The sequence below is a fragment of the Hemicordylus capensis genome, chromosome 3 (genome assembly GCF_027244095.1).
Source record: "Hemicordylus capensis ecotype Gifberg chromosome 3, rHemCap1.1.pri, whole genome shotgun sequence".
Lineage (NCBI taxonomy): Eukaryota > Metazoa > Chordata > Lepidosauria > Squamata > Cordylidae > Hemicordylus > Hemicordylus capensis.
In genome coordinates this window covers 288,363,073-288,386,666 of record NC_069659.1, presented here as the reverse complement: position 1 = coordinate 288,386,666, position 23,594 = coordinate 288,363,073, and the positions used below count along the sequence as shown (strand labels likewise).

Sequence of the window (23,594 nt, the reverse complement as noted above, 5' to 3'; positions counted from 1 at the left end):
TTCTATCTGTAGCACTGTAGTGCACACACAGAAGTGGATTACTGTGGCCTAAGCTACCCAGTACCTTCCTTCCTCTGCTGCCCGGGTACAAGAAGATTGTTGTGAGGCACAGACTGACTATTAGGGGCTGTTAATGGGCCACATCACCAGAAGGAGGTGCTTTGGAACAGAGCTGCTGAGTGGCTTGTCTCTTTTGTGTTTCTTTCCCTGCCACCCCTAAAGGCTCAACATTCCTGGCGCTTCGGGCTGAACTGGAGGATGTGTACAAAGTCTATTGCCACAACCATGATGAGGCCATTGCGCTGTTGGAGGCCTATGAGAAGGACGAGAGAGTGCAGAAGCATCTGCTGGAATCTCTGGAGACCCTCAGGTGAGAGTGGGGCTTTCTCTCTCTCTCCTCCTTCCTGCTTCTGGGCTCTGAGGGAGATGCTTTGGCCTGCCCCCTTTCCTTTGCATGCCTTCTTGGGATGGAGGAACCCACATGGGTGTTGGCACACACTCCACTGATTTGTGCTAGGGCAGCATTCAGCCAGTGGCTTGGGTGCAGCTAAGGCTTTTCCTTAGTAGCCAAGAGGGGTGGAGGTGGTAGCAATTGCTAGCCCATTAATCAGCTGCTTTTTCTTTTCCCTGCACTGTGCCTGCCAGGAGTCTGTACAGTGAATGGTGAGTGACCTTTTAATACCCTTGGCCTGTTACCTGCTCTTCTCATAATTCTGTGTGCCTAATTTCCCCGCCCTCTCCTTTCAGCTCCTCTATACCAGGGCTACATACTGTAACTTCAGCCCTCCAGCTCTTGGTGGGCTACAACTCCCATCCTCCCTGACGATTGGTCACTATGGCTGAGGATGATGAGAGTTGTAATCCAGCAACAGTTGGAGGGCCAAAGTAGTGCAGCCTTGCCCTATACCCACAGAGAGATGTACAATGCAAATACTGTGTTTGGGTATTTGTGCATATCTTTGTATGGGAAAGCAATGAGGAGAGGATCTAGGAAATTGGGTTTATGTTTCCTGCAGGAGTAGGAAGGGAGGGGTTGTAGAGTTTATTAGAACACCAGGAGTTTGAAGGGAGTTTGAAGGGCAGTACGTTAGGCTACTCAGGTCAGGGAAGGATCTCAGTAAAGCACAGTTGGGGGTTGTGAGGTTGGATTTGGCTATTCAGAGGCGCAACAGAGAGCCAGTGTGGTGTAGTGGTTAGTGTGTTGGACTGGGAATGGGGAAACCCAAGTACAAATCCCCATCCAGCCATGAAACCTATTGAGTGACTTTGGGCCAGTCACTTATCCCTCAGCCTGACTTCACTCACAGGATTGTTTTGGGAGTAAACATAACCATGTACACCACTCTGGGCTCCTTGGATGAAGAGCAAGATATAAATGTTAAGATAGTGGTGTAGGTTTTGCTATACCAGGGGGATGAACTTGGTGATCTGTGGGTGAGTTTGGAGTGGGCAAGATTGAAAGCTCCATGTATCTTTGTATTCAGTGGAAGCTGGCTCCACAGGTGCAGAATGGCTTGGGTCTGGTGTGGGGTTGTGATGTATGTTGAAGGTGTGGGGTGATTCCCTGAAGCGCAGCAATTCTGGGGAGACAGCCAGGTCACTTGTGGGGTCATCTTGGCATGATGTGATCCATTTGTTTGCGGTCTTTTTCAGGGGTTGCACCAACTACATTGACTTGGGCTCCTTCCTGATCAAGCCAGTTCAGCGTGTGATGCGCTACCCGCTGCTGCTGATAGAGCTCCTGAGTGCTACACCCGAGTCTCATCCTGACCATGCTCCGTTGGCAGCTGCTGTCCTGGCTGTCAAGGAGATCAACGGTAACATCAACGAGTACAAGCGCCGTAAGGACTTAGGTAAGTTCTGGAGCAGTGGAGATGCTGGTGCTTGGGAGAAGGGGAGGAATCGTGCAAGTGCCTGCTTGAGGGGAGGGGAAGCAGATATTAGAGGAGGAGCAAGATATCGCAATGGAAGCTGGCCATATATTGGGCTAGATGTGGCTGCTCTGAAAGAGCTATTGGAAGAAGGTGAGGCGCCTTCTAGTGGCTGACAGGAGGAAGCTGTCAGGTAAAAGCATAAAGTCCATTCGTTTTAAACAAATGGTACTTCATTGGCAGGATGACTGGTCCAGTTACAGTCCTGTCTGTGTTAGGTGTGACCACCTACCCTTGATAGGACTTGCCTTGTTTGAAAGTGGGGCAAGGTAGGAGCTGGGAGTGAACTGGCAGAGGATTATGACTGAGTTGAGTGGGAATTCAGTAAGGGATGGTGACTCTGGCCTGGTTGCTGACCGTCACTCCTACCATGCTCATCCTTTAGTGCTGAAGTACCGGAAGACTGATGATGACAGCCTCATTGAGAAGATCTCCAAGCTCAACTTCCACTCCATCATTAAGAAGTCCAATCGTGTCAGCAGCCATCTCAAGCACCTCACAGGTTTTGCACCCCAGGTAAGGCTTGGCTCTGCCCAGGTGCCTGCAGATCAATCACAAGGGTGGGGCATTTAGTCCTCCAGGAAGCTCCATGGTACCTTTCAGTTCTCTCTTTCTGTTGCAGCTCAAGGATGAGGCTTTTGAGGAGACAGAGAAGAATTTCCGGATGCAGGAGCGGCTGATTAAATCTTTCATTCGGGACCTTTCCCTTTACCTCCAGCATGTCAGGGTGAATAAGCGTGTGAAGAACTTGTAAAAGATTTGGGGCTGAGTGCTGGCATGACTTGTGAACTCAAAGACCTCTGCTTGTATAGATTGGGGCAGTGCTTTTTGCTTTTTTCCAGGGACCCTCTCTATTTCTAGATGCTGGTGGTAGCTAGACTTGCAGAGCAGTTTATTCTAAGCTTTATGTTCTACTGCACAGGTGGCAGGTAACCACACACACACACACACACCAGACGTTTCCAAAAGAAAGATGGAAAAGAAAATGAGAATGAAGAGAAAAAGAGGGAGAGATGAGGAGAGAGGGAAAATAATGAAGGAATGGGAAAATGAGAGAGAGTAAACAAGAAAAGTTGAGGTGCTTTGCAAAGAATGAGAGAGTAAGGGAAGTACACTTTTTGTATAAGAGTCTGGAGATTGAAAGGAAACAGTATTTATCTTTATTTTTTGTTTCCAATGATCTATTTCTTTTAAGGAAACAACCTATTGCCTTTTAAAATTCTGTAAGCCCAAATGTACAAAAATGTATGCTTCCATTGCACAGGGTTTTGTTTTTTTTTCACTGTACAAAATGTGACCAGCTGCATGTTAGAATAAACCTTGTGGGCATCTGGTGGGCCACTGTGCGAAACAGGATGCTGGACTAGATGGGCCTTGAGCCTGATCTAGCAGGGCTGTTCTTATGTTCTTGTTGCAGAGGTTCTAAATAGCCTCAGCCATCAGGGGAGGAGAACTGGTCTTGAGGTTGCAAGCATTAATTATCCTTTTTGCTAATCAGCGTCCACCCTGGCTTGCATTTGAATAGGAGACTACATGTGAGCACCGAGTGACTACATGTAAGATATGCCCCTCAGGGGGATGGGGCCACTCTGGGAAGAGTACCTGCTCTACCTGCATGCTTGCATTCAAAAGGTTCTAAGTTCCCTCCCTGGCATCACCAAATAGGGCTGAGAGAGACTCCTGCCTGCAACCTCGGAGAAACCGCTGTCAGTCTGGTTAGACAATACTGAACTCGATGGACCAGTGGTCTGACTTGGTATATGGCAGTTTCCTATATTCCAGAGTAATGAAGCCCACGTCTTTCTGTCTTGATCCCCAGGAGTCCGCCTGTGTGAAAGTGACAGCAGCTCTGAGTATGTGGGACCTGTGCATGGAGAAAGGCAGTGCTGAGTTGGAAGAGTTCCACAAAGTCCATCGCATCATCAGTGACCAGCTTTTCTCTGATTTTGTGAGTGAGATCTGGCTTCCTTTGCTGTCATGTGCCTGCTTATATCTGGTGTCAGCACAGATTCATTCTGCTGCAGAAATGGAGAGCTGTGGTTAGAAAACACCAGGAAATGCTCTAGTGTGAGATAAGGCACAGGGGGAGGTGGGAAGTGGGGAGGAAAGAGACATTCAGGATAATGAAACTGCTGGCAGCAGGTGGAAAATTAACTTTTTTCAAGGAACTGAGGTAGCAGGGAACAGAGACCAAGAAGCTTTTGAAAGAAATTGTGGAGATGCTGGGCATAGTAGGTGCTTGGCATAGATATAGATGAGTGTGTGTGTGTGATGGTGACATGATGTAAGGTTGCTGTTGTGCCTTGTAGAAAGAGCGCACAGAACGGCTGGTGATCTCCCCTCTGAACCAACTGCTGAACATGTTTGCCGGGCCTCACAAGCTGGTGCAGAAGCGTTTCGACAAGCTCCTGGACTTCCACACTTGCACAGAGCGTGCTGAGAAACTTAAGGACAAACGGACCTTGGAAGAGTTGCAGTCAGCACGCAACAATTACGAGGCCTTGAATACACAGCTGTTGGATGAGCTGCCCAAATTCCAGTGCTGTGCCAAGGAGCTCTTCACCAGCTGCCTGCGTGGCTATGCAGAGGCCCACTGTGACTTTGTGCGCCTGGCATTGCAGGAACTGCAGCCTTTGCTCAAAGTAAGTATCTAGAGGCAAAGATGATGGAGGTTGCTCAGGTTGACTGTTGAGATTCCCATGAAAAGCAGGGGACAGGAGGAGAGTGTACTGGGTTGCCTGATTTCCCTTCCCACTCCCCTTAAGTTTTATTCCATATTTTCATTGAGTGCACAATGAAACACTCAACACAAACACTGGTATGGGAGGTACACTCTAGATCAGAGGTTCTCAAACCTGGGTCCCCAGATGTTGGACTTCAACTACCATCATCCCCAGCCACAATGGCCAAAGGCCATGGGGATGATGGGATTTGAAGTTCAACATCATCTGGAGACCCAAGTTTGAGAACCCCTGCCCTAGATGATGAACCTTGGGGCTTCTATCCCCATGTCCCCTCTCTTGACTAGGTGTTGTGTGTCTTATACAGTCTCTTCATTCCCATAAGTTCACCATCCTCTGTCCAAGGCTGGAAGTACCACTTGGCAAGGGCGGGGGAATGGCAAGGGTCTAAATAGGAAGCCTGGCTGAAGCAGAAAGCTTCCTGGGACAAGACTGATCTGGTACTTTGTTTATGATTACTGGTAAAGTGAGGACAAGAAGTTCTCTCTGATGCTGAGCACTAGAGTTTTGTTTGTGTTTCCTGTGCATGAAGCAGGACGACGACGACGACAACTACTACTACTTTGTATTATTGATGATAGTCATATTCTTCCACTCCTTACATCTTTATTGCCCTACTGTGTTGTAGCTGCTGCAAGTGGTCGGCAGAGAGGGGAACCTCATTGCCATCTTCCAGGAAGAGCACAGCCGGGTCCTCCAGCAGCTGCAGGTTTTCACCTTCTTCCCAGAGAGCATCCCTGCTTCCAAAAGACCGTTTGAGAGGAAAAGCTTGGAGCGCCAGTCAGCACGAAGGCAGCCACTCCTGGGCATGGTGAGCATGGCGGGGGCAGCAAGGGATGGGCACCTGCCTCCATGGGGCTGGAGTGGATAATTAAACCTGTCTAGTATGGCAAATGTGGGTTGTACGGTATGAGGAAGCTATTCACATGATTGCTCAAAACCAGGCTGGGCTCCCTTAGCCCGGTTTTGAGCAATCGTGAGAACCACGATTCCCTAGCGGCTAGCCCGCCTAACTACGCCTCACCGTAAACAAGGTGAACGGAGGGAGTGCTCCGTTAACCTTGTTTATTTGATCATGTGCAGCCATGGCTGACCCACTGGGGTGGGGTGGGGGACCCCAGGAAGGCACCACACACTCATGTGGTGCCTTCCTGGGGTTTGGGGGGCCAGGGCGGCACTCCCCTACACCCCAGAGGTCCCGACAGAGCTCCCCACGCAAACCCTGTCTGGCACTTCACACCAATTGTGTGAAGTGCCCCGAGGAGTCAGAGCCTGATGCATTCATAGGACTGTCGGCTGAGGATGGCGAGCCTGGAGCCTGCAAGTGTGGGGACACCACTGCAGCTCTTACCTCTTCATAGGTGCCGTCCCTTCTCTTGCAGCCCAGTTACATGCTGCAGTCGGACGATCTGCGTGCAGCCCTGCTGGCTCGGTACCCACCTGACAAGCTCTTCCAGGCTGAGCGCAACTTCAATGCCGCTCAAGAGCTGGACGTGTCGATGTTGGAGGGTGACCTTGTGGGCGTCATCAAGAAGAAGGACCCCATGGGCAGTCAGAACCGGTGGCTCATTGACAATGGAGGTAAGTGGGAACCTCTTGGACTCCCGGCGAGCCATGAGCTGCCACCTCCCATCTCTGGGGCAATGCTTGTAACTAGTTACTTTTTTCCATCCTCACAGTGACCAAAGGCTTTGTGTACAGCTCGTTCCTGAAGCCGTACAACCCACGATGCAGCCACTCGGATGCCTCCGTGGGCAGCCACTCCTCTAGCGAGTCTGAGCACAGCGGCTCCTCGTCCCGGGGCTGTAGCACACCAAGCAGCATGATGAGTAACGCCTCTGTGAGCAGCTCTCAAAGGTCTCCACAGGACTCTGGCTCCCAGGCGGATCTGGACAGTTCTCTTCAGAGCCTCTCCGAAGTGGATGCTGCCTGCCAACCCCAAGTGGGCCCTCCTGTAGAGTCTGCTCAGCCACCCCGCCTTGTTCCAGCATCCCGGCGATACAGTAACCCTGACCCGCGCAATGGATACCCAGCACGGCCCAAGGCCAGAGCAGCGCCTTCACTAGAGGATGGCAACTCCAAACTGAAGAGCAGCGAGTCTAAGGGAAACCAGGTGAGCAGCTTAGCGCTGTGAGGTCTGTCTGTACTAATGGGTTGTTCCTAAGCTGGCTAGCTAGGTTGGTCCAGGTAAAGTTTGCTCTGAAAGTGAATGGGTTGGAAATCCAGGAGAGGTTCTTCTCCATGTCATGTGGGATAAAGGACAGTACAGCCAATAGAGTTGTTCACATGACTGCTTTGACTAGGGAGGGTGGTGGGGAAGGCAGAATCGTTCCAACCTTCCCCCCACATGACCATCAGCTCTGGCCAGCAATGCCACTGCACCCTAGAGGCTGGGGGGAAGGTTGTCCAGCATTCAGGTATCCCACAATACTCTGTGTGAGAAGTGCAGTGCATTCTGGAAATTCCTGAGGCTAGATTGCTTCTTCCAGCAGCCCATGCACCCACACGACCAGGTGGCGGGATAGGAGGGCGTGCACACACCAATTCTACCTCACTTTTAGCCCAGGTAGAAAACCCCGGCTACCTGGGTAGGGTACAGCTGGTTGCGAGAATGACCTCAATCTTGGATTACATTCTGTGGGAATGGGGACTTTGACTTGCTCCTTCCTAGACTGCCACTGACCTTGTATCCTTTTTTCGCCCCTAGATTTATTATGCCGTTTACACTTTTAAAGGCCGGAACGCTAATGAACTGAGTGTAACAGCCAATCAAAGACTAAAGATTCTGCAATTTGAAGACATTACTGGCAATCAGGAGTGGTGGTTGGCTGAGGCACATGGAAGGCGGGGCTACGTGCCATCCAGTTACATTCGGAAGACTGAGTACACGTGAGAGGTGGACGGGGGATGCCAGAGAACAGTGCCTTGATTGCTGTTGGAACCAGGCAGAGGACTAAAGGGGGAAGTCTTGCTCTTCCTCCCTGCCCTGTTCCCAGGTGGTCTAGACTTGGGTGCACCTGGGGAGTCAGACCAGGTTTCCCGTGAAGGTGAATGAGGTGCTGCCATGGATTCTACTGTTTATCCTATAGGGCAATCCCCTCTCCCCTCAGCAGGCCAGTGCATTTCCCTTCGACGTAGGCGTTTAGTCCCTTTGACTAACGAGGTTGCAGAGTAGCAGATTATGCAACTGAGAGACATCTGGCAGATGGGGGCTGAGTGACGGGCCCAGTTGAGAACACAAGGAGATCTCTGCTGCATCAGACCAAAGGTCGATCTAGTCCAGTATCCCCAGTCCCACAGTGGCTAGCCAGGTGCTTCCAGGAGGCCCGTGGGTAGGGCCTGAAGACAATAGCCCTCCTCTGCTGTTGCCCCCCAGCAACTGGCTTTCCAGTGGTATGCAGCCTCTGCACCTAGAGGTTCTAGTTAGCTAATAGACGATCAGCCTAGCAAGAGCTTGGAAACAGTTGCAAGAGTGATGCACAATGAACTGGCCTCTTTGTCAGTGCTGGGTCTCACACAAGGACAGGTTGTGAGTTTGCTTCTCTATAGACAGCAGTGTGCCTGTGCATGTGTGCAAGATACTGGTCACCAAAAAAGAGAGAGATTCAGAGGGCCACTGCACAGACTCTCTTGGTTCTGGCAGCTGCTGCAGGAGGGGCTTCTTTGTTCATCTTCAGATGGGCAGTCATTCCTGAAGCACATCTTGACTTCTGTCTGTGATTGCTTTGTGCCTTACCCATCAGCCAGAGCTCTGAGAAGCATTCCAGTCCCAGGGAAGGAAGAAGAGTGTAAGGGCTGCATTTTCCCTCCTGATACTCCTGAGCTGCTGTTTTGTAAATAAAATCTTTTTATGAAATTATTTGTGTTGATATATGCAAAGACCTCTGTGTATAGGCTGCACTTCTGCATTGCTCCTTTCCCTTCTGCTAAAAGAGCTTCCAGAGTCTGACTACATTAACACAGGCAGTGAGGAGCAATTAAGAGACATCCTGCATTGGTCTAAGGCCAGGCTGCTCAACTTCAGCCTCCCTGCAGATGTTGGCCTACCATTCCCATAATCCCTGGCTATTGGCCACTGTGGCTGAGGATAATGGGAGCTGTAGTCCAAAAACAGCTGGGGGCCTAAGTTGAGCAGGCCTGGGTAGTAAAAGTATTCAGATAGAGAGCTCAACATGTGACTCAAGACCAAAAACCAATTATGCCTAATTGGCTCAGATCTCACCATCCAAGGCTCAAATTCCTTCCTGAGCCTTGATGAGGAGGCCGAGAAAGCTCAAGAGCAATATAACAAACCTCATGCTCAGTGAAATTTACACACACAGACACACAAAATTCTAAAACATGTTGCACCATGGAGCACAAAGAAAGCATGTGAGGACTTGGATTGCTCGGGTTAGGTACCCAGATATTTATTAATCACTTTTCAGTGTACCAGGTGGTCTAAAGGTCTCTTCCCCACCCTTAGGCAAGCACAGGAAGCCTGGTTGAAGAGGGGACACAAACTGTAGCTGCCTGGTTGTCCCAGAGTACTATGAATCTGGAGGGAAGTGTATGATAAACAGAAGACTAAAGCAAGAGACCTGATTGAGTTGGCGGCCCATGCAGCATGGAAAACTGGATGGAAGTTGTGAAGTTTCAAAAATGTTCTGAGGCCTCCAAGCTGGCTCTGGAGGCAAGGTGTGGGGGAGGAAACTCCAACACCTCTCTTCTGGCTGATACAGGGGTAGGGGAGGAAACGTGCAAAGCTTGAGCAGAGCCAGCCTTGCTCTGTAGCAACAGCCAGTGCTTGGCTCCAAGTTAGGAAAACATCCGGTGGCTGTTCCATACCAGGGGATGAAGATGACACTGGCCAATGCAAATACACCCCAAGGGCAGTGGCACTGCTACTGCCGAGATCGGTCACATGGAAGCAGAAGCAGGCCCCAGGAAGCAGCAGCCAGATGCCTGCAGCACAGGGATGTGTGACGAGGCTGCCTCGGATCTTGCTGCCTTTCTCTCCAGCTCTCCTACATTACTGTGAAAGTAGCACCTACAATGCCAGCATCTCTTGCCATTCCTGCAAAGATGCTGTTTTGCTGAAGCAGCTGCTCAGGGCTGTCAAACTCGACAATCTTTCCTGCCTGAAGCACCATCACCCTGGAGAGGAGAGAGAAAGAAAGAAATCTGAGCTTTAGCACTAGCATCCAGTGCCAACCAGAAATATCTATGACCAAAAAGACACTGGTGCCAGCAACTTTGGGAAGTGCAAGTGTTGGGGCCAGTGTGATCCATTATGTACTTTCACATCATCTCTGGGACCACGACAAAAGTCAATTACTGAAGAAGCCTTTTCTGGAGCCAATGATGAATTAAAGTTCAAATTCGGGGCAGTTGTACTAAACCATGGAGTGAAGAGAAGTGGGCACACGCACCAGCGGCTTCCGGCCACTTCCAGCCAGGAAGCGGATGGGGCAGCAGGGCAGTAGCGAGCGCCAGCAGGGGGAAAGCAGAGGGAGGGGTAAGTGCATTCTCCCCTGCCCTTAAAGTGTGACTCCCACATTCGAACATCAAACCTCCCCATGTGCAAACCTATTCAGAGGCCTGTAAAAGGGTCTCCAAATATGTTCGTGCACATCCCTACTCTTCGGACTGGAAGTACCCAGTGTTTCGTACTTCCGGTCACTTCCGATCTGACGGGGTGGCAGGGAGATATGCTGCCGCCTTGCTGGACCCTTTTAAAGGGCAGCACGGGCGGGGGGGGATGTAGCGGGCAGGGTAAAAGCACCCTCCCCCACCCTTAAAGGTCACACACACACACACACACACACACACACACACACACACCGGTTCCATGCACATCCCTATCCTCCAATCATACACAGGAGACTGAAGGGCAAGATCTGGGTGAATGATGGTAGGAATTGATGGCAGTCTCCTGCTGGGAAGCAATGGCGTGAATGGGGCTATGTGGTATCCCTTCACTTATCCTGGCTCACCACTTCAGTTAAAATGTGTGGAAAGGGCTGCCTTCACCCGCAATGGGGCCGTAGCTCAGAGGCAGAGCACCTGTTTAGCACGCAGGATGGCTCCCTGCCTGAAGCCCTGGAGAGCTGCTGCCAGTCAGAGCAGACAATACTGAGCAAGATGGAGCAATGGTTTGACTCAGTAAGACAACAGCTCCCTATGCTTCTATAACTATTTTGTCCAAGATCTCACACATTTACATGGATTTATGTGACCCACTGCTAACGTTTCAAGGTCATCTGCCTGGCATGTTTTTTTTTTTTTGCTGAGGAATTGTTGAGTGTCAGAAGGCTGAGCGGATGGAACTCTTACAGCTCTGAATGTCTCTCTTTGCCAGTTTGTTATATTCTGTGTCAGGAGGATTGGTTACTGTAAAACTGATTTAACGAGCTCTTTGTTTCCCTTCCAGATCTGCTTTTGTAGCAGCTTGCCGTCCAGTCCTGGATGCCAAAGGCAGTTAAAAGCTTTCTAGAAATGTTTTTTTTGTTGTTGTTTGGACTATAAGCCTACTGTAAAAAGATGGATTTATTTTCCCAGGGAGGAAAAAGATTTGACTTGTACAGATTACTTTACTTTTCAAGTACTCAATTATTCTTCTGCTATAGACACATTTTTTAAAGGTTGCTCAACTCTATTCCTCTGTACTTCATGCTGAAGTTATTTCCCTGTTTGCCAATGTCGGATAACAATCCTGCTTGAAAACATCACACTAATGGATCTGAAATCCAGCTTCATTTGGGGTTTTATTTCAGTACATGAATGAATACTCAGAGTGGGCCAAACACTCCTTAAATTTGGGCTTAGGAGGATGTTTTTTTTCTGCTCTAGGAGCAGGCAATGGAGATTTAAAGCTAAATAGGATGATTTACTGACAGATAGTTTATTCCACATTATTCTGCTGTGGCAGCAGGTGCTTTCTTCCTAGAGATTCTCCATTGCTTGACTAGAGGCACCTTTTCCATACCCCTCTCATTTCTGTTCCTCATGAGAATGTGAAGCCCTGAGCCCATAGCGGGCATAACAGCTCCACTCCAATCATGCCCAGTTTCACCCTCTACCTGTGGCTGTCCATGATGGTGTGCAGCCGATGGGCAATGGTGAGCACGGTGCAGTCAGCAAACTCGCTTCGGATTGTCTGTTGGATCAGGTGGTCAGTTTCCATGTCCACAGCTGCAGTTGCCTCATCCAAAATCAGGATCTTGGATTTACGGAGGAGGGCCCGTGCCAGACACAGAAGTTGTCTCTGTCCCACACTGTGGAAACAAAAGTGGTCACTGATGCATGCTGCCAGAATCATAGAAGTGACTGCAAGAAGGGGATTAGTGCAAACATCAGTCCAATTAATGTTCCCCAACAGTCAAGCAAAGTTGTGATGGGAGGATGTGGCCTGGCATAGCTAAGGAGGTGCTCTGCCTGTATCCTAGGCTGGATGGGGGTATCAGTCATAGAAATACAGGAAGCTGCCTTTTACCGAGTCCGGCCATTGGTCCATCCAGTTCAGTACTGTCTGCACAGACTGGCAGCAGCTTCTCCAAGATTACAGGCAGGAGTCTCTTGGCCCTATCCTGGAGATGCCAGGAAGGGAACTTGGAACCTTCTTCATGCAAGCCTGCAGATGCTCTTCCCTGAGCAGTCCCATCCCCTAAGGGAAATATCTTCCATTGGTCACACATGTAGTCTCCCATTCAAATGCAAACCAGGGCAGATCCTGCTTCACAAAGGGAACAATTCATGCTTGCTACCACAAGACTAGATCTCCTCCCATAAACCAGGTCCTCCTCTAGTCCTCAGCATGCTGCCTCTTCCTTCTATACCTCAGGTTCTCTCCTGCTTCGCTCACTGGATGGGAGAGTCCCTCATGCAGGCCAGACACATAAGACTTCAGGTGCGCCAGTTCAAGCGCATGCCACACATCTTCATCTGAGTACTGGTTGAAGGGGTCCAGGTTCATGCGCAAGCTCCCCGAAAAGAGAACAGGATCCTAAGGTGTGGACATGATAACTATTATGATTGACATTCCTACCATGCCCTCCTCCAAGGAACTCAAGGCAGTCTACAAGGTTTTTTCCCCACCCCTCCATTTATCACCACAACCAAACTATCAAGGAGGTTAGGCTGAGAGTCACCTACAGTCTCGCAGCTGAGTGGGGATTTGAATCTGGACTTTACCTGCTCCTAGACCAACAGAGGGACTGTGAGATAGTTAACAGCTAGAAATAGGAAGGCTGAACTAAGTGTTGCTGGGGTGAGGAGGGCAGAAAAGACTGGTGCCATCCCTACTGTCTTTGCTTTCAGCCACACCCAGGGCACAGTCCCTTAGAGTGGAAGAGGGGGCTGCTGTTTTGGGCTAGAGAATCAAACAGATTCTGATTCCTTCCCATTTCTGGGATCCAGAAGGACTTGTTCAAGCTAAATAGGTCTGTCATCTTCCAGGGATAGAGTCGTAGGCACCACATCAGCCTTGGGGTGCGGAACTCTCATTGGAGGTCCTGCCCTAGATCTTAGCATAAGAACAACTCTGCTGGATCAGGCCCAAGGCCAATCTAGTCCAGCATCCTTTCCCACACAGTGGCCCACTGGATGCCTCTGGGAAGACCACCAAGATATGAAGGCATGCCTTCTCTCCTGCTGTTGCATCAGTGCTCGATACAACTCTCCCCCGCCCCGGCCACAAGCTGTCAAAGCCCGGCATTAGCGCCATCAAGCAGTTAACCACTGCTAACTTGGCAAAGAGGCACCTTTTAACATGGTGATTCTCTTTATTTAGCAGGGGGAGAATAACTGGCCCTATCCACCCCCAGCACAGTATTTCCAGTGACTGTTGCTGGTTTCTCTCTTATGTTTCATTTTAGAATGTGAGCCCTTTGGGGACAGCGAGCCATCTTATTTATTTGTTATTTTTCTGTGTAAACCGCCCTGAGCCATTTTTTGAAGGGTGGTATAGAAATCGAATACATAATCATCAGCAGCAGCAGCAGCAGCAGCAGCAATCCACCAAATACAAGCTACCTGTAGCCAAAAATTGATGGGACCATCAAATTGAAAAAGTTGAAGAAAATGAAGATGCAAAAATATTATGGGACTTCTGACTACAAACAGACAAACATCTGCCACACAATAAACCAGATATCACTGTAGTCGAGAAGAAAGAAAAACAAGTCAAAATAATCGACATAGCAATACCAGGGGATAGCAGAATAGAAGAAAAAGATATAGAAAAAACCACCAAATACAAAGATCTACAAATTGAAATTGAAAGGCTGTGGCAGAAAAAGACCCAAATAATCCCAGTGGTAATTGGCGCCCTGGGTGCAGTCCCAAAAGACCTTGAAGAGCACCTCAACACCATAGGGGCCACAGAAATCACCATCAGCCAATTACAAAAAGCAACTTTACTGGGAACAGCCTATATTCTGTAATGATATCTATAATAATAACAGCAACAACACTGATAATAAAATTCAGCCATCCCAGGTCCTTGGGAAGGACTCGATGTCTGGATAAAAGAAACCAGTCAATAACACCTGTCTGACTGTGTAAACAATAAATAATAATAATCAATCCACTGGGCTTTGGATTTTAAAAAAACACTTTTAAGTGAAGGGTTACAGAATTTGAACACTGTTTACACCCTGAATCCACCACCCACCCCTCCCAAGTTCCACACCAATCCATACCTGTGGTATGATGGTGAGATTCTGGCGCAGGTCATGAAGTCCAAGCATTGCTATATCCAGCCCATCAATCAGGATCCTTCCCCCAGCTGCCTCCAGGATGCGGAAGAGGGCATTTGTGAGTGAGGATTTCCCCGCTCCTGTTCGGCCCACAACACCAATCTGAAAAGACAGCATCCCTGAAGGTCTGATAAGGCTGGCAGAGCTCACCACTCCCTTTCCCTAGGTCTCTGGTCCATTCCTCCTGTATCCCCTTGCTCTAAAGAAGTAGTCCCATGCCAATTCTCTTATACTGTAGACAGTATTAACTGCCTTTCAGGTGAGAAGATCACCTTTTGAAGCTGAGTGGCCTGAGAGATTCTCATGTCCATCCATGGGATGTCAGTCCAGCGAACAAGTCCACCAAAACTTTCCCCACTCCATCTCCACTTGAAGTTTCCTTTCTTCCACCTACCAGCTTCTCCCTAATGATGCAACCCATTCCAACTCACAGGACTTTGATTCTCTTGCTCCAGCACCTCACCTTCTCAGTGCTCTTGATATGACAGTTGATCCCAGTAAGAACCAGCTCCAGCTCAGGCCGGTACCGCACCTGATACTCCACCATGCTGATCTCTCCCCTGTGGGGCCAACTGGGGGGTGGCCTCTGTGCTGTCACCCATGGTGCCTGCAAGGGACAGAATGGGCATCAGAAGACGTGTGCAAGACCATTTCATTGCAGCCTCTCCTCCCATGGCACTGGAGTCTTGAGCCAACCCCCAACCCCAGTCTATACTGGCACAACCCCACGGCTCTCCTCACCTCATTTGCCACCAATGTGTATTCATGCACTCGCTCCACAGCCACAATGTTGGTCTCCAGCTCCGATGTCATCCGCACCAACCAGTTCAGCGTCTGAGTCACCTACACACCAGAAGTGAAGAAATCTCAATGTCAGGCCTGGTTCTCCAGCCTTCCCCTCTCTATCACATACTTACAGAGAGCCTCATTAGGCCCTGTCTACCAGCTCAAAGTAGAACAGCACTCGTCAAAGAACTCTAACTTACTATGGGAATTGCAGCCCCCCTCTAAGAACATCCTCCCCACTCTTGACAGCACCTTCAGGTACTCCCCTTATTACTTGATGAGTGAGGCTACCTCCTCCCTCTTTGCTGACCCTTGATTTCCAATACTAGACGGCTCATAAAAAGTAGTAGGAATGAATTGCCCCATAAGACAAATGAGAAACCAACTTCCTAAAGTCCTCCAGCTGATCTGTCAGCGCACATCCCAAACAACCTGAGCCTCGTCACCTCTCTGACCACCTGTGATCTCAGTCACTTACACTGAGTGCTGAGGAAATGGAGAGTCCCACAATGCCGCTGTCCAAAACATCTTTGGCAAGGACTGCTAGTAGTGCTGCAAAGAAAACCACCAGATTCCCCACAAACTCTAGACGTACAGCCAACCACCTGTAGGAGGAGAGAGGTGAAGAGAGGTGCGGTAGACAGCTCACATCAGGGCTTCCCAACTTTAGGTCCCCAGATGATGCCTTTGGCCATTGTAGCTGGGGCTGAGGGGAATTAGAGTCCAACAACATGTGAGAAGCTAACGTTGGAAGCCCCTGGTGTACTTCATCCCAAATCCAATCGGTGTCATCTAGGGAAGGAGGCAGGGGGGCAGCTCCAGAGCCTGCACCTGCTTTCACTCCAGAAGCTCTTGCCACTGGCTGACAGGCACCACCACCCCATCTCCCCAGATGCTCAGCCTGTGCTGCCCTAATCCAGAGTCACTTGAGCAGGAAGGCAGAATACTTGGAGGTAACGTGTACGCATGAAATCCCTAAATGGGGCAACTGAACACTCGCTTTCAGCTTTGCAACAATATCTAAGCTAGGAAAGCTCACTTGCTGTTGCCACCTGAGCACCTATGGCACCATCTGTCCTTTTACAGCATAGACTAAACCTTCCCAGGTCACAGTCTCACCTGTTGGAAACGATCCAAGAGTACACACACTTCTGGTTGATGTCCACAGTCTTCTCATTGTGCTGCAGGAAGCGAGCCTCATGTCCGTAGGCCCGGATGACTGAGAGACCTGACACAGTCTCGCTGAAGTGGGAATAGATGGGCGAACGAGTGACAGAGTCCAAGCGCCTCAGCTGACGGGATGTGGCCACATAGAATCGCTAGGAGCAGAAAGACATGCCAGTGAGGCCCTCAAGCAAGGCAAGCCAAGGATCTCCTGGACCTTAGTTTTGGGTAGGATGTCCCTTCTGCTGCATTGTTGTGAATAGAGACAAATATGGTAATGCTGCTTGCACAGCCCCCAGTTTCTAAGAGCGTAAGTGCTGCCTTCCAGCTCCATTAGGCTGAGTATCATGTCTTCTTCAGTTTTATAGCTAACATGCCCCCAGTGGGAAAGAAATACTGTGCCATTTTATAGCTGCAAAGACATCATAATAATAATAATAATAATAATAATAATAATAGTATTGATGATAAAATTCAGCCATCCCAGGTCCTTGGGAAGGACTCGATGTCTGGATAAAACAAACCAGTCAATAACACCTGTCTGACTGTGTAAACAAGAAATAATAATAATTCGATTTCTATACCGCCCTTCCAAAAATGGCTCAGGGCGGTTTACACAGAGGAATAATAAATAAATTAGATGGCTCCCTGTCCCCAAAGGGCTCACAATCTAGAAAGAAACACAAGATAGACACCAGCAGCAGTCACTAGAGGTACTGTGCTGGGGGTGGATAGGGCCAGTTACTCTCCGCCTGCTAAATAAAGAGAATCACCATGGTAAAAGGTGCCTCTAGCTGGGACACAAGAGCTTACGTGAGATTCTTTTTCCAGCCACTGGCTGACATTATTATTATTACTATTATATTTATTTATTTATTTTACATTTATATCTCGCTCTTCCTCCAAGGAGCCCAGAGCGGTGTACTACATACTTGAGTTTCTCTTTCACAACAACCCTGTGAAGTAGGTTAGGCTGAGAGAGAAGTGACTGGCCCAGAGTCACCCAGCTAGTATCATGGCTGAATGGGGATTTCAACTCGGGTCTCCCCGGTCCTAGTCCAGCACTCTAACCACTACACCACGCTGGCTCTCTCTACACCACGCTGGAGTGCAGCATTACAGAACCACTACACTGAGCCCTGGGGATGCTGCAAACTCCTAAGGCAGCCCCGGCGCTGTGAGAACAGGCAATAGAGCAAGCCATGCTACCACCGTTCCTCCTATTCCTGACTCTGGGGGAATCTGTGGAAGTGGTGCTTGCACGATGACCACTCATTCTTAACCGCATAGGAGTTGCCTTGTCTGCAGCAGCCCCAGGGTGCAGCGTTACGGCTCCATAGCACCGCACAGTACGGCAACTGCTGTTTCCCAAGTAAAAGCTTCCATGTCACTAGTATGCTTGCGAGGAGGATTCCTTGGACCGCAGACGAGGGCCCTGGCCATTGCATTGCAAACCAAAGGCTTAGCTTCCCTGCCCCTGCACAAGTTGGAGCAGAGGTTCACTTACCAATGCTTCTTACTCACCACTTACTTGGTGAAGGCTGCATCCAAGGGCATCTCTTGAGTGGGTTATGTGTGTCCACGTGGCTCTCTAGGGTAGGACTATGTAAATTAGTTAAGAGTCTTTAAGAGCCAGAGGAGCGTAGCCCCACCCAGTTCTTTTAGGCCAAGATAGTCAAGAGTAATTTGAAGAAGAAAAACATGCATTTAATGAAGGTAAAAACCATCCAAAAAACACCAAACCCACTATTCTGCAGCAAGGGACTAGTAAAAACAACCGGGTTTTAACAGGTGGATTGAGACGCCCTTGGATGCAGCAGTAAGAAGAAGCCTTCATGGTAAGTGAACCAATGCTCCATTCTCTTCTGCTGCAATCCAAGGGTATCTCTTGAGTGGGGACATACCACAGCCCTCAGCCCAACTAGCAGGGAGCACCCCTGCTTACTCCAGAGGGAGGACCTGTTGGAGTACCTGCCTCCCAAATGCTGCTTGAGCAGAGGCAAAGGAATCCAATTTATAGTGTCTGGTAAAAGTAGAGGGGGCCCTCCAGATGTCTTGGACTGGAGCATTTGTGGAGAATGCCACTGATGTGGTGGTGGCCCTGGTAGAGTGGGAAAACACTTTTGTGGGGACCCTAAGGTTCTGCGTCACATATGCCAGGGCTATGCACACCCTGAGCCATCGAGCTATCGTGGCGGGGTTAACTGCCTGCCCCGTGTTCTGATGCAAAAAGGATATGAACAATGACTCAGCAATCTGAATGTGCTTTGTGTGTTTTATGTATCAGGCACCTACAGACATCTAATTCATGGGAAGCCTTTTCTACCGGCTTTGCGGGGGGAAAGATGGCAAGATTACGTCTTGTGACATGTGAAACGGCGAGGCCACCTTGGGATGGAAAAAAGGGTCAGGGATGAGCCTCACAGAGCTTTCAGAAAATATGCAAAGGTTCTTATGGACTGGAAGTACCTGAAGTTCAGACACCTTACGTGCCAAGTTACGGCTATCAAAAAAGGCAAGTTTTAGGGTGAAGAGACGTAATGAGATTGATTGAATTGGCTCAAATAGGGGTCCCTGGAGGGCCTTTAGGACCATATGTAACTTCCAGGTAGGGAAGCGGTGCACCACTGTGGGGGAGATCAGGGTTGCCCCCCTGAGGAAATGCTTCAAGTGCGTGTCTCACAGCCTGGAATGTTTTGACCCCGCTGAGGTAAGTTCCACCAGGGAGGTGGCCTGCCGTTTCAAGGTGTTTGCAGAGACCTTGGTCTAGACCAGGGGTGGGGAACCTTGGCCCTCCAGCTGTTTTTGAACTACAACTCCCACCATCCCCAGCCAGGCTGGGGATGATGGGAGTTGTAGTTCAACAACAGCTGGAGGGTCAAGGTTCCCCACCCCTGGTCTAGACCGTCCTGAAGGAATTGTAGAAGGTATTTCATGTTAGCTATCCACTTAGGAACACCATGCCTTGCAGACCATCTGAGGAACGCTCTTCTGTTCGTGGAGGGCCATCTGGAGGCTGGCATCATGTAGAAGGTATTCATGTTAGCTATCCACTTAGGAACACCATGCCTTGCAGACCATCTGAGGAACGCTCTTCTGTTCGTGGAGGGCCATCTGGAGGCTGGCATCATGTCAAGCACCTTGGGAGAGCAGCCATGTTGCTTTAGGAGGCGCCGTTCAGTCTCCAGGTGGCTAGCTGCAACCAGCCTTGATCTGGGGGATGCACTGAGCCCTACTGAAGAAGATCTGCTGTGACTGGTAATTTCAGGTGTTCTGCTGCTGCCAGGTTTTAGAGCTCTGAAAAACCAGGGTCTTTGAGGCCAGAACGGTGCCACCAGGATGACCTGTGCTCTGAGGAGTTTTACCCATCGAAGAAACCTAGCGAGGAGTAGTGTTGGTAGGAGAGGCGTACAGAAGATCAACTGGCCATGGTGCCAACAGAGCATCCACTGCTTCTGTTTGTGGGTAGGGGAACCTGGTGAAGAATGTTTATACCTGAGCAATGGCTGGAGTCGCAAACAGGTCCACAGAGTCTGCCGAAGTGGTTCGATATTAACCAGAAGGCCTCTGGGTTCAGTCCCTATTCCCCTGTGAGAATTTCCTTCCTGCTGAGCCAGTCCACCACCATGTTCAGATCACCTTGTATGTGGTGGGCTGACATGGACGCTAGATGTTGTTTGGCCCACAGGAACAGGAGAACCGCTTCCACCTGCAGACACTTCGACCTGGTTCCCCCATGGCAGTTCACATGCGCTTTAACCAAGGTGTTGTCCGTGCAGATCAGCACATGTTGGTTGTGGATTATGTGTTGGAATTCCAGTAGTGCCATTCGTATCGCCTTGAGCTCCAGCCAGTTGAAGCTGTGCTGTTTTTCGGTGGCTGACCACTTTCCTTGAGCTGATTTGTGGAGGCAGTGGGCACCCCAGCTGTGCTTGCTTGAGTCCATAGTGATGATGACCCGAGGAGATCCAGGATCTCCTTTCCCATGGAGAGGTATGGAGGCATAGTTCACCATCTCAGCGAGTGCAGTATTTGAGGTGGAAGGATCACCCGTCTGTTGGGTTTCATGGCAATCTCTGGGTGATAGGGTAGCAGGAACCACTGAAAGGGCCTCAGATGGAAACGTGCTTGAGGAAGGTGACTGTTCCCTTCTTTTTTGCTTTTTAGACTTTAATTGATCATAGTGCTCAAAAGAATGTGCCAACAGATCCTCAATCCATGAGTGCCAGGTAGGTGGCATATAGGAGGGAATTTGGTTGGGGGATTGCAGCATTGGAGCAGACTGGGGCAGGCTAGACCCCCCTGAGGGCCCAGGGTTGTGGGGGGGGGGGGCTGTAGAAGAATCAGAAGGCCCAACATGGCCTGATCTCACCAATTGCATGTCTGTTCCCATGACAGCTCTCCTGGTCCCCACGGTCCTGGTGGATGAAGCTTTAGCTGCCCCCTGGTCCGATCCTGAGCTCCCAGTTGCTGCCAATCTTTGGAAAGCAGCCTTGCATTGGGGGGGGGGGGGGGCTGCGCCCTGCAGGCTACTTGTGGAAGCCATCTGCATTTGTCAGGATCTGGGTTCAGCAGCCACGTGCTTTGCAAGGCTTCGGGGAGCGGCCGAAAGCAGCCGAGCTGGATCAAACAAGGGCCCATGGCCTGAGGAGGTAGTGGTGGGCAGGAATGAGGTCGGGGCCTGGTTTGCATCCCCCACCTGGACAAACACGGCCAATTGAGCAGGTGAAATCCCTGGTGCGCCGCCGTCAGCTGTTTGGCAGGGCGCACACTCCGCTCAGTGCTCTCCTCTGCCAATCACACACTTAGCTTTGCAGCTGAGGCTTGCTGGCTGCCTAAAGGGCCTTTGGCAGGCCCTGTTGGAACTTCCCCTTCCTGACCCTGATGTGGAGCATACGTCTGGTGTGTTCAGGGGCATAGCAAGGTTAGAGTGGGCCCAGAGACAAGATTTTAAAATGGCCCCCACCCTCACTGAAGCTCAGCTCAAGAAGTAAAGAAATCTTAAATGAGGCTGAATAGTGGTAACAAAAAGCAGAGTAAAATTTTTACACACACACACACTATGTGCCACAATAGAACATCATCCTAAATAAAGACGCGCTGTTCTGGTAGCTCCAGGTCTTAACACTCACATCAATTTCGGAGGATGAATACAACTGAAGGAAGCCCGGGCAGGTGCGCGGCTGGGGGAGTCAGTCATGTGACTTGCCTCTGCCCCCCCCCCAAGGCAGTGGGCCCCCAAACTACTGTCTCGCCCTATTATAGGTACACCCCTGGGTGTGTTCCATGGAAAGGAGGGAAAAGAAAAGGGGTGAAGGAGCCCAGCAACAGCATGAATTGGGGTGGGGGGAGACAGATGAAAGACACAGAGAGAAACCCTCCCCCCCTTTTCATTAAAAAAAAAACAGTATAAAAAAACCAGAATGATAAGGTAAAGAGGAAATTCAGGAACAAAAGGTGAAGCCTGAAAAATAGAAAGGAAGTTTGGTCAGAGAGATAAGAGCTGAGAAAAACTACAGGACTAAAAGAAAACTAAAAAGAAAACTGCAGGACTAAAAGAAAGCCACCCAGAACCAAAAGAACTGGGTGGGGCTATGCTCATCCGGCTCTTAGAGAGCCATGTAGACAAGCATAACCAACTCAAGAGACACCCTTGGATTGCAGCAGCAGAGAAGGTTCTTTCTAGGAACGCATGTCCAGTGTTTGTGGAAGCTTTTCACCTCTACTTTAGTAACCTTTGCAAGACACAATAGGCCAGATATGCTTCAAGTATTGAAGCACTGGGGAAACCATTTGAAAAGTAAGGACATGAGTCTGCCTTATGAGAAGAAACGCTGATTGGTTTCATTTTAGCTGGAAAGTAGGATTCAGGTTTACTTGGGTTTTATACACCTGAGCTGTTTTTCAGTGATGTGAGCCTTTCACAGAGTCAACATTTACAGCCAGAATCCAACACAGAGTTGCTTAAAATGTTTTAAACTATTGTTTTCCATGGGCTCAAACATGTTTAACTCTGCATTGTGACCCCTGCATTGTGATACCGGACAACGCTCCGTCTGCCTAGCGTCAGAGCATTTACACAGTTGTGCAATAGCGCTCTTGCGCAAGATGCAAGAATTGTGCAAATGCAACGTGCAATAGGGGGCCTTGGAAACAATGGCCCACTTTCATGCAACTGCATTTGCACAATTCTAGCATCTTGTGCAAGAACACTCTTGCACAACTGTGTAAATGCTCCTTTGCTAGGCAAATGGCACATTACACAGTATGTGTCTCTCTCGTCTTTAAACATGTTAAATATGAAGAAATTTCTTCAGGAATAAAATGTGCAGGTTTTACTTTGACAAAGTAGATCTTCTGCTATTTGAAATATTCAGTGCCAGATTCACATTGACTCAATTGAATCAATGCCAGTTTCAGATTCACATTGACTCAGTGAATCAATGCCATTGATTCACAAATAACTATTACATTCAGTTCTAGAGAGGTAATCGTGTTAGCAGCAAAAATGACAGTCTTCTGGCACTTCAACAAGGAACACATAAAACTCAGAAGAAGATTTTGATCTGTCCGTTCTGGATGGAGTCACACTTCCCCAGAAGGAACAGGTATGCAGTCTGGGAGTGCTTCTGGATCCAAACCTCTCCCTGGTATCCCAGGTTGAGGCAGTGGCCACAGGTGCTTCCTATCAATTTTGGCTGACATGCCAGCTGTGTCCATTTCTTGAGATAAAAGACCTCAGAACAGTAGTACGTATGCTGGTAACCTCCAGACTTGACTACTGCAATGTACTCTATGTGGGACTTCCTTTGTACGTAGTCCAGAAACTGCAGTTGGTACAAAATGCGGCAGTCAGTTTGGTCTCTGGATCACCTCAAAAAGCCATATTACTCCTATATTAAAAGCATACTGATAAGTTTCCGGGCAAAATACAATGTGCTGGTTATAACTATAAAGCCCTAAACAGCTTAGAGTAGACCCTGGGTATTTAAAAGAAGGTCTTCTTCACCATGAGCCCCATCACCCATCAAGATCATCCAGAGAGGTCCGTCTGCAGCTGCCACCAGCCCATCTGGTGGCCACACAGGGATGGGCCTTTTCTGTTGCTGCCCCAATACTCTGAAATGTACTCCCTGTTGAGATAAGAGCCTCCCCAACTCTGACAACTTTTAAGACGTCCCTAAAGCTTTTTAATTTAACTGTGGTTTTACATTGTTTTAAGGTTTTTACTTTTG

General features: G+C 49.3%; 2 protein-coding genes across 7 annotated transcripts in view; one reads left to right on the top strand and one right to left on the bottom strand.

The window, feature by feature from the left end:
• DNMBP (dynamin binding protein) overlaps positions 1-8,531 on the top strand; it is a 65,540-nt gene extending 57,009 nt beyond the window's left edge. For 4 of the 5 annotated variants that reach the window (XM_053309799.1, XM_053309796.1, XM_053309798.1 and 1 more), the window contains 11 exons: positions 223-370; positions 646-663; positions 1,654-1,853; positions 2,317-2,447; positions 2,554-2,658; positions 3,751-3,879; positions 4,241-4,573; positions 5,301-5,483; positions 6,055-6,253; positions 6,352-6,785; positions 7,380-8,531. In XM_053309799.1, coding sequence (XP_053165774.1) covers positions 223-370; positions 646-663; positions 1,654-1,853; positions 2,317-2,447; positions 2,554-2,658; positions 3,751-3,879; positions 4,241-4,573; positions 5,301-5,483; positions 6,055-6,253; positions 6,352-6,785; positions 7,380-7,565 — 2,066 coding nt within the window. In that variant the 3' untranslated portion in view covers positions 7,566-8,531. The remainder of the gene's footprint in view (positions 1-222; positions 371-645; positions 664-1,653; positions 1,854-2,316; positions 2,448-2,553; positions 2,659-3,750; positions 3,880-4,240; positions 4,574-5,300; positions 5,484-6,054; positions 6,254-6,351; positions 6,786-7,379) is intronic. The other variant, XM_053309795.1, reaches the window with a different exon arrangement.
• Positions 8,532-9,051: 520 nt separating this feature from the next.
• Positions 9,052-23,594, bottom strand: part of ABCC2 (ATP binding cassette subfamily C member 2) — a 49,577-nt gene continuing 35,034 nt past the window's right edge. For both annotated transcript variants that reach the window (XM_053309793.1, XM_053309794.1), the window contains 8 exons: positions 16,315-16,514; positions 15,674-15,800; positions 15,151-15,252; positions 14,873-15,016; positions 14,353-14,511; positions 12,490-12,656; positions 11,734-11,928; positions 9,052-9,808 (listed from right to left, as the gene is read on the bottom strand). In XM_053309793.1, coding sequence (XP_053165768.1) covers positions 9,679-9,808; positions 11,734-11,928; positions 12,490-12,656; positions 14,353-14,511; positions 14,873-15,016; positions 15,151-15,252; positions 15,674-15,800; positions 16,315-16,514 — 1,224 coding nt within the window. In that variant the 3' untranslated portion in view covers positions 9,052-9,678. The remainder of the gene's footprint in view (positions 9,809-11,733; positions 11,929-12,489; positions 12,657-14,352; positions 14,512-14,872; positions 15,017-15,150; positions 15,253-15,673; positions 15,801-16,314; positions 16,515-23,594) is intronic.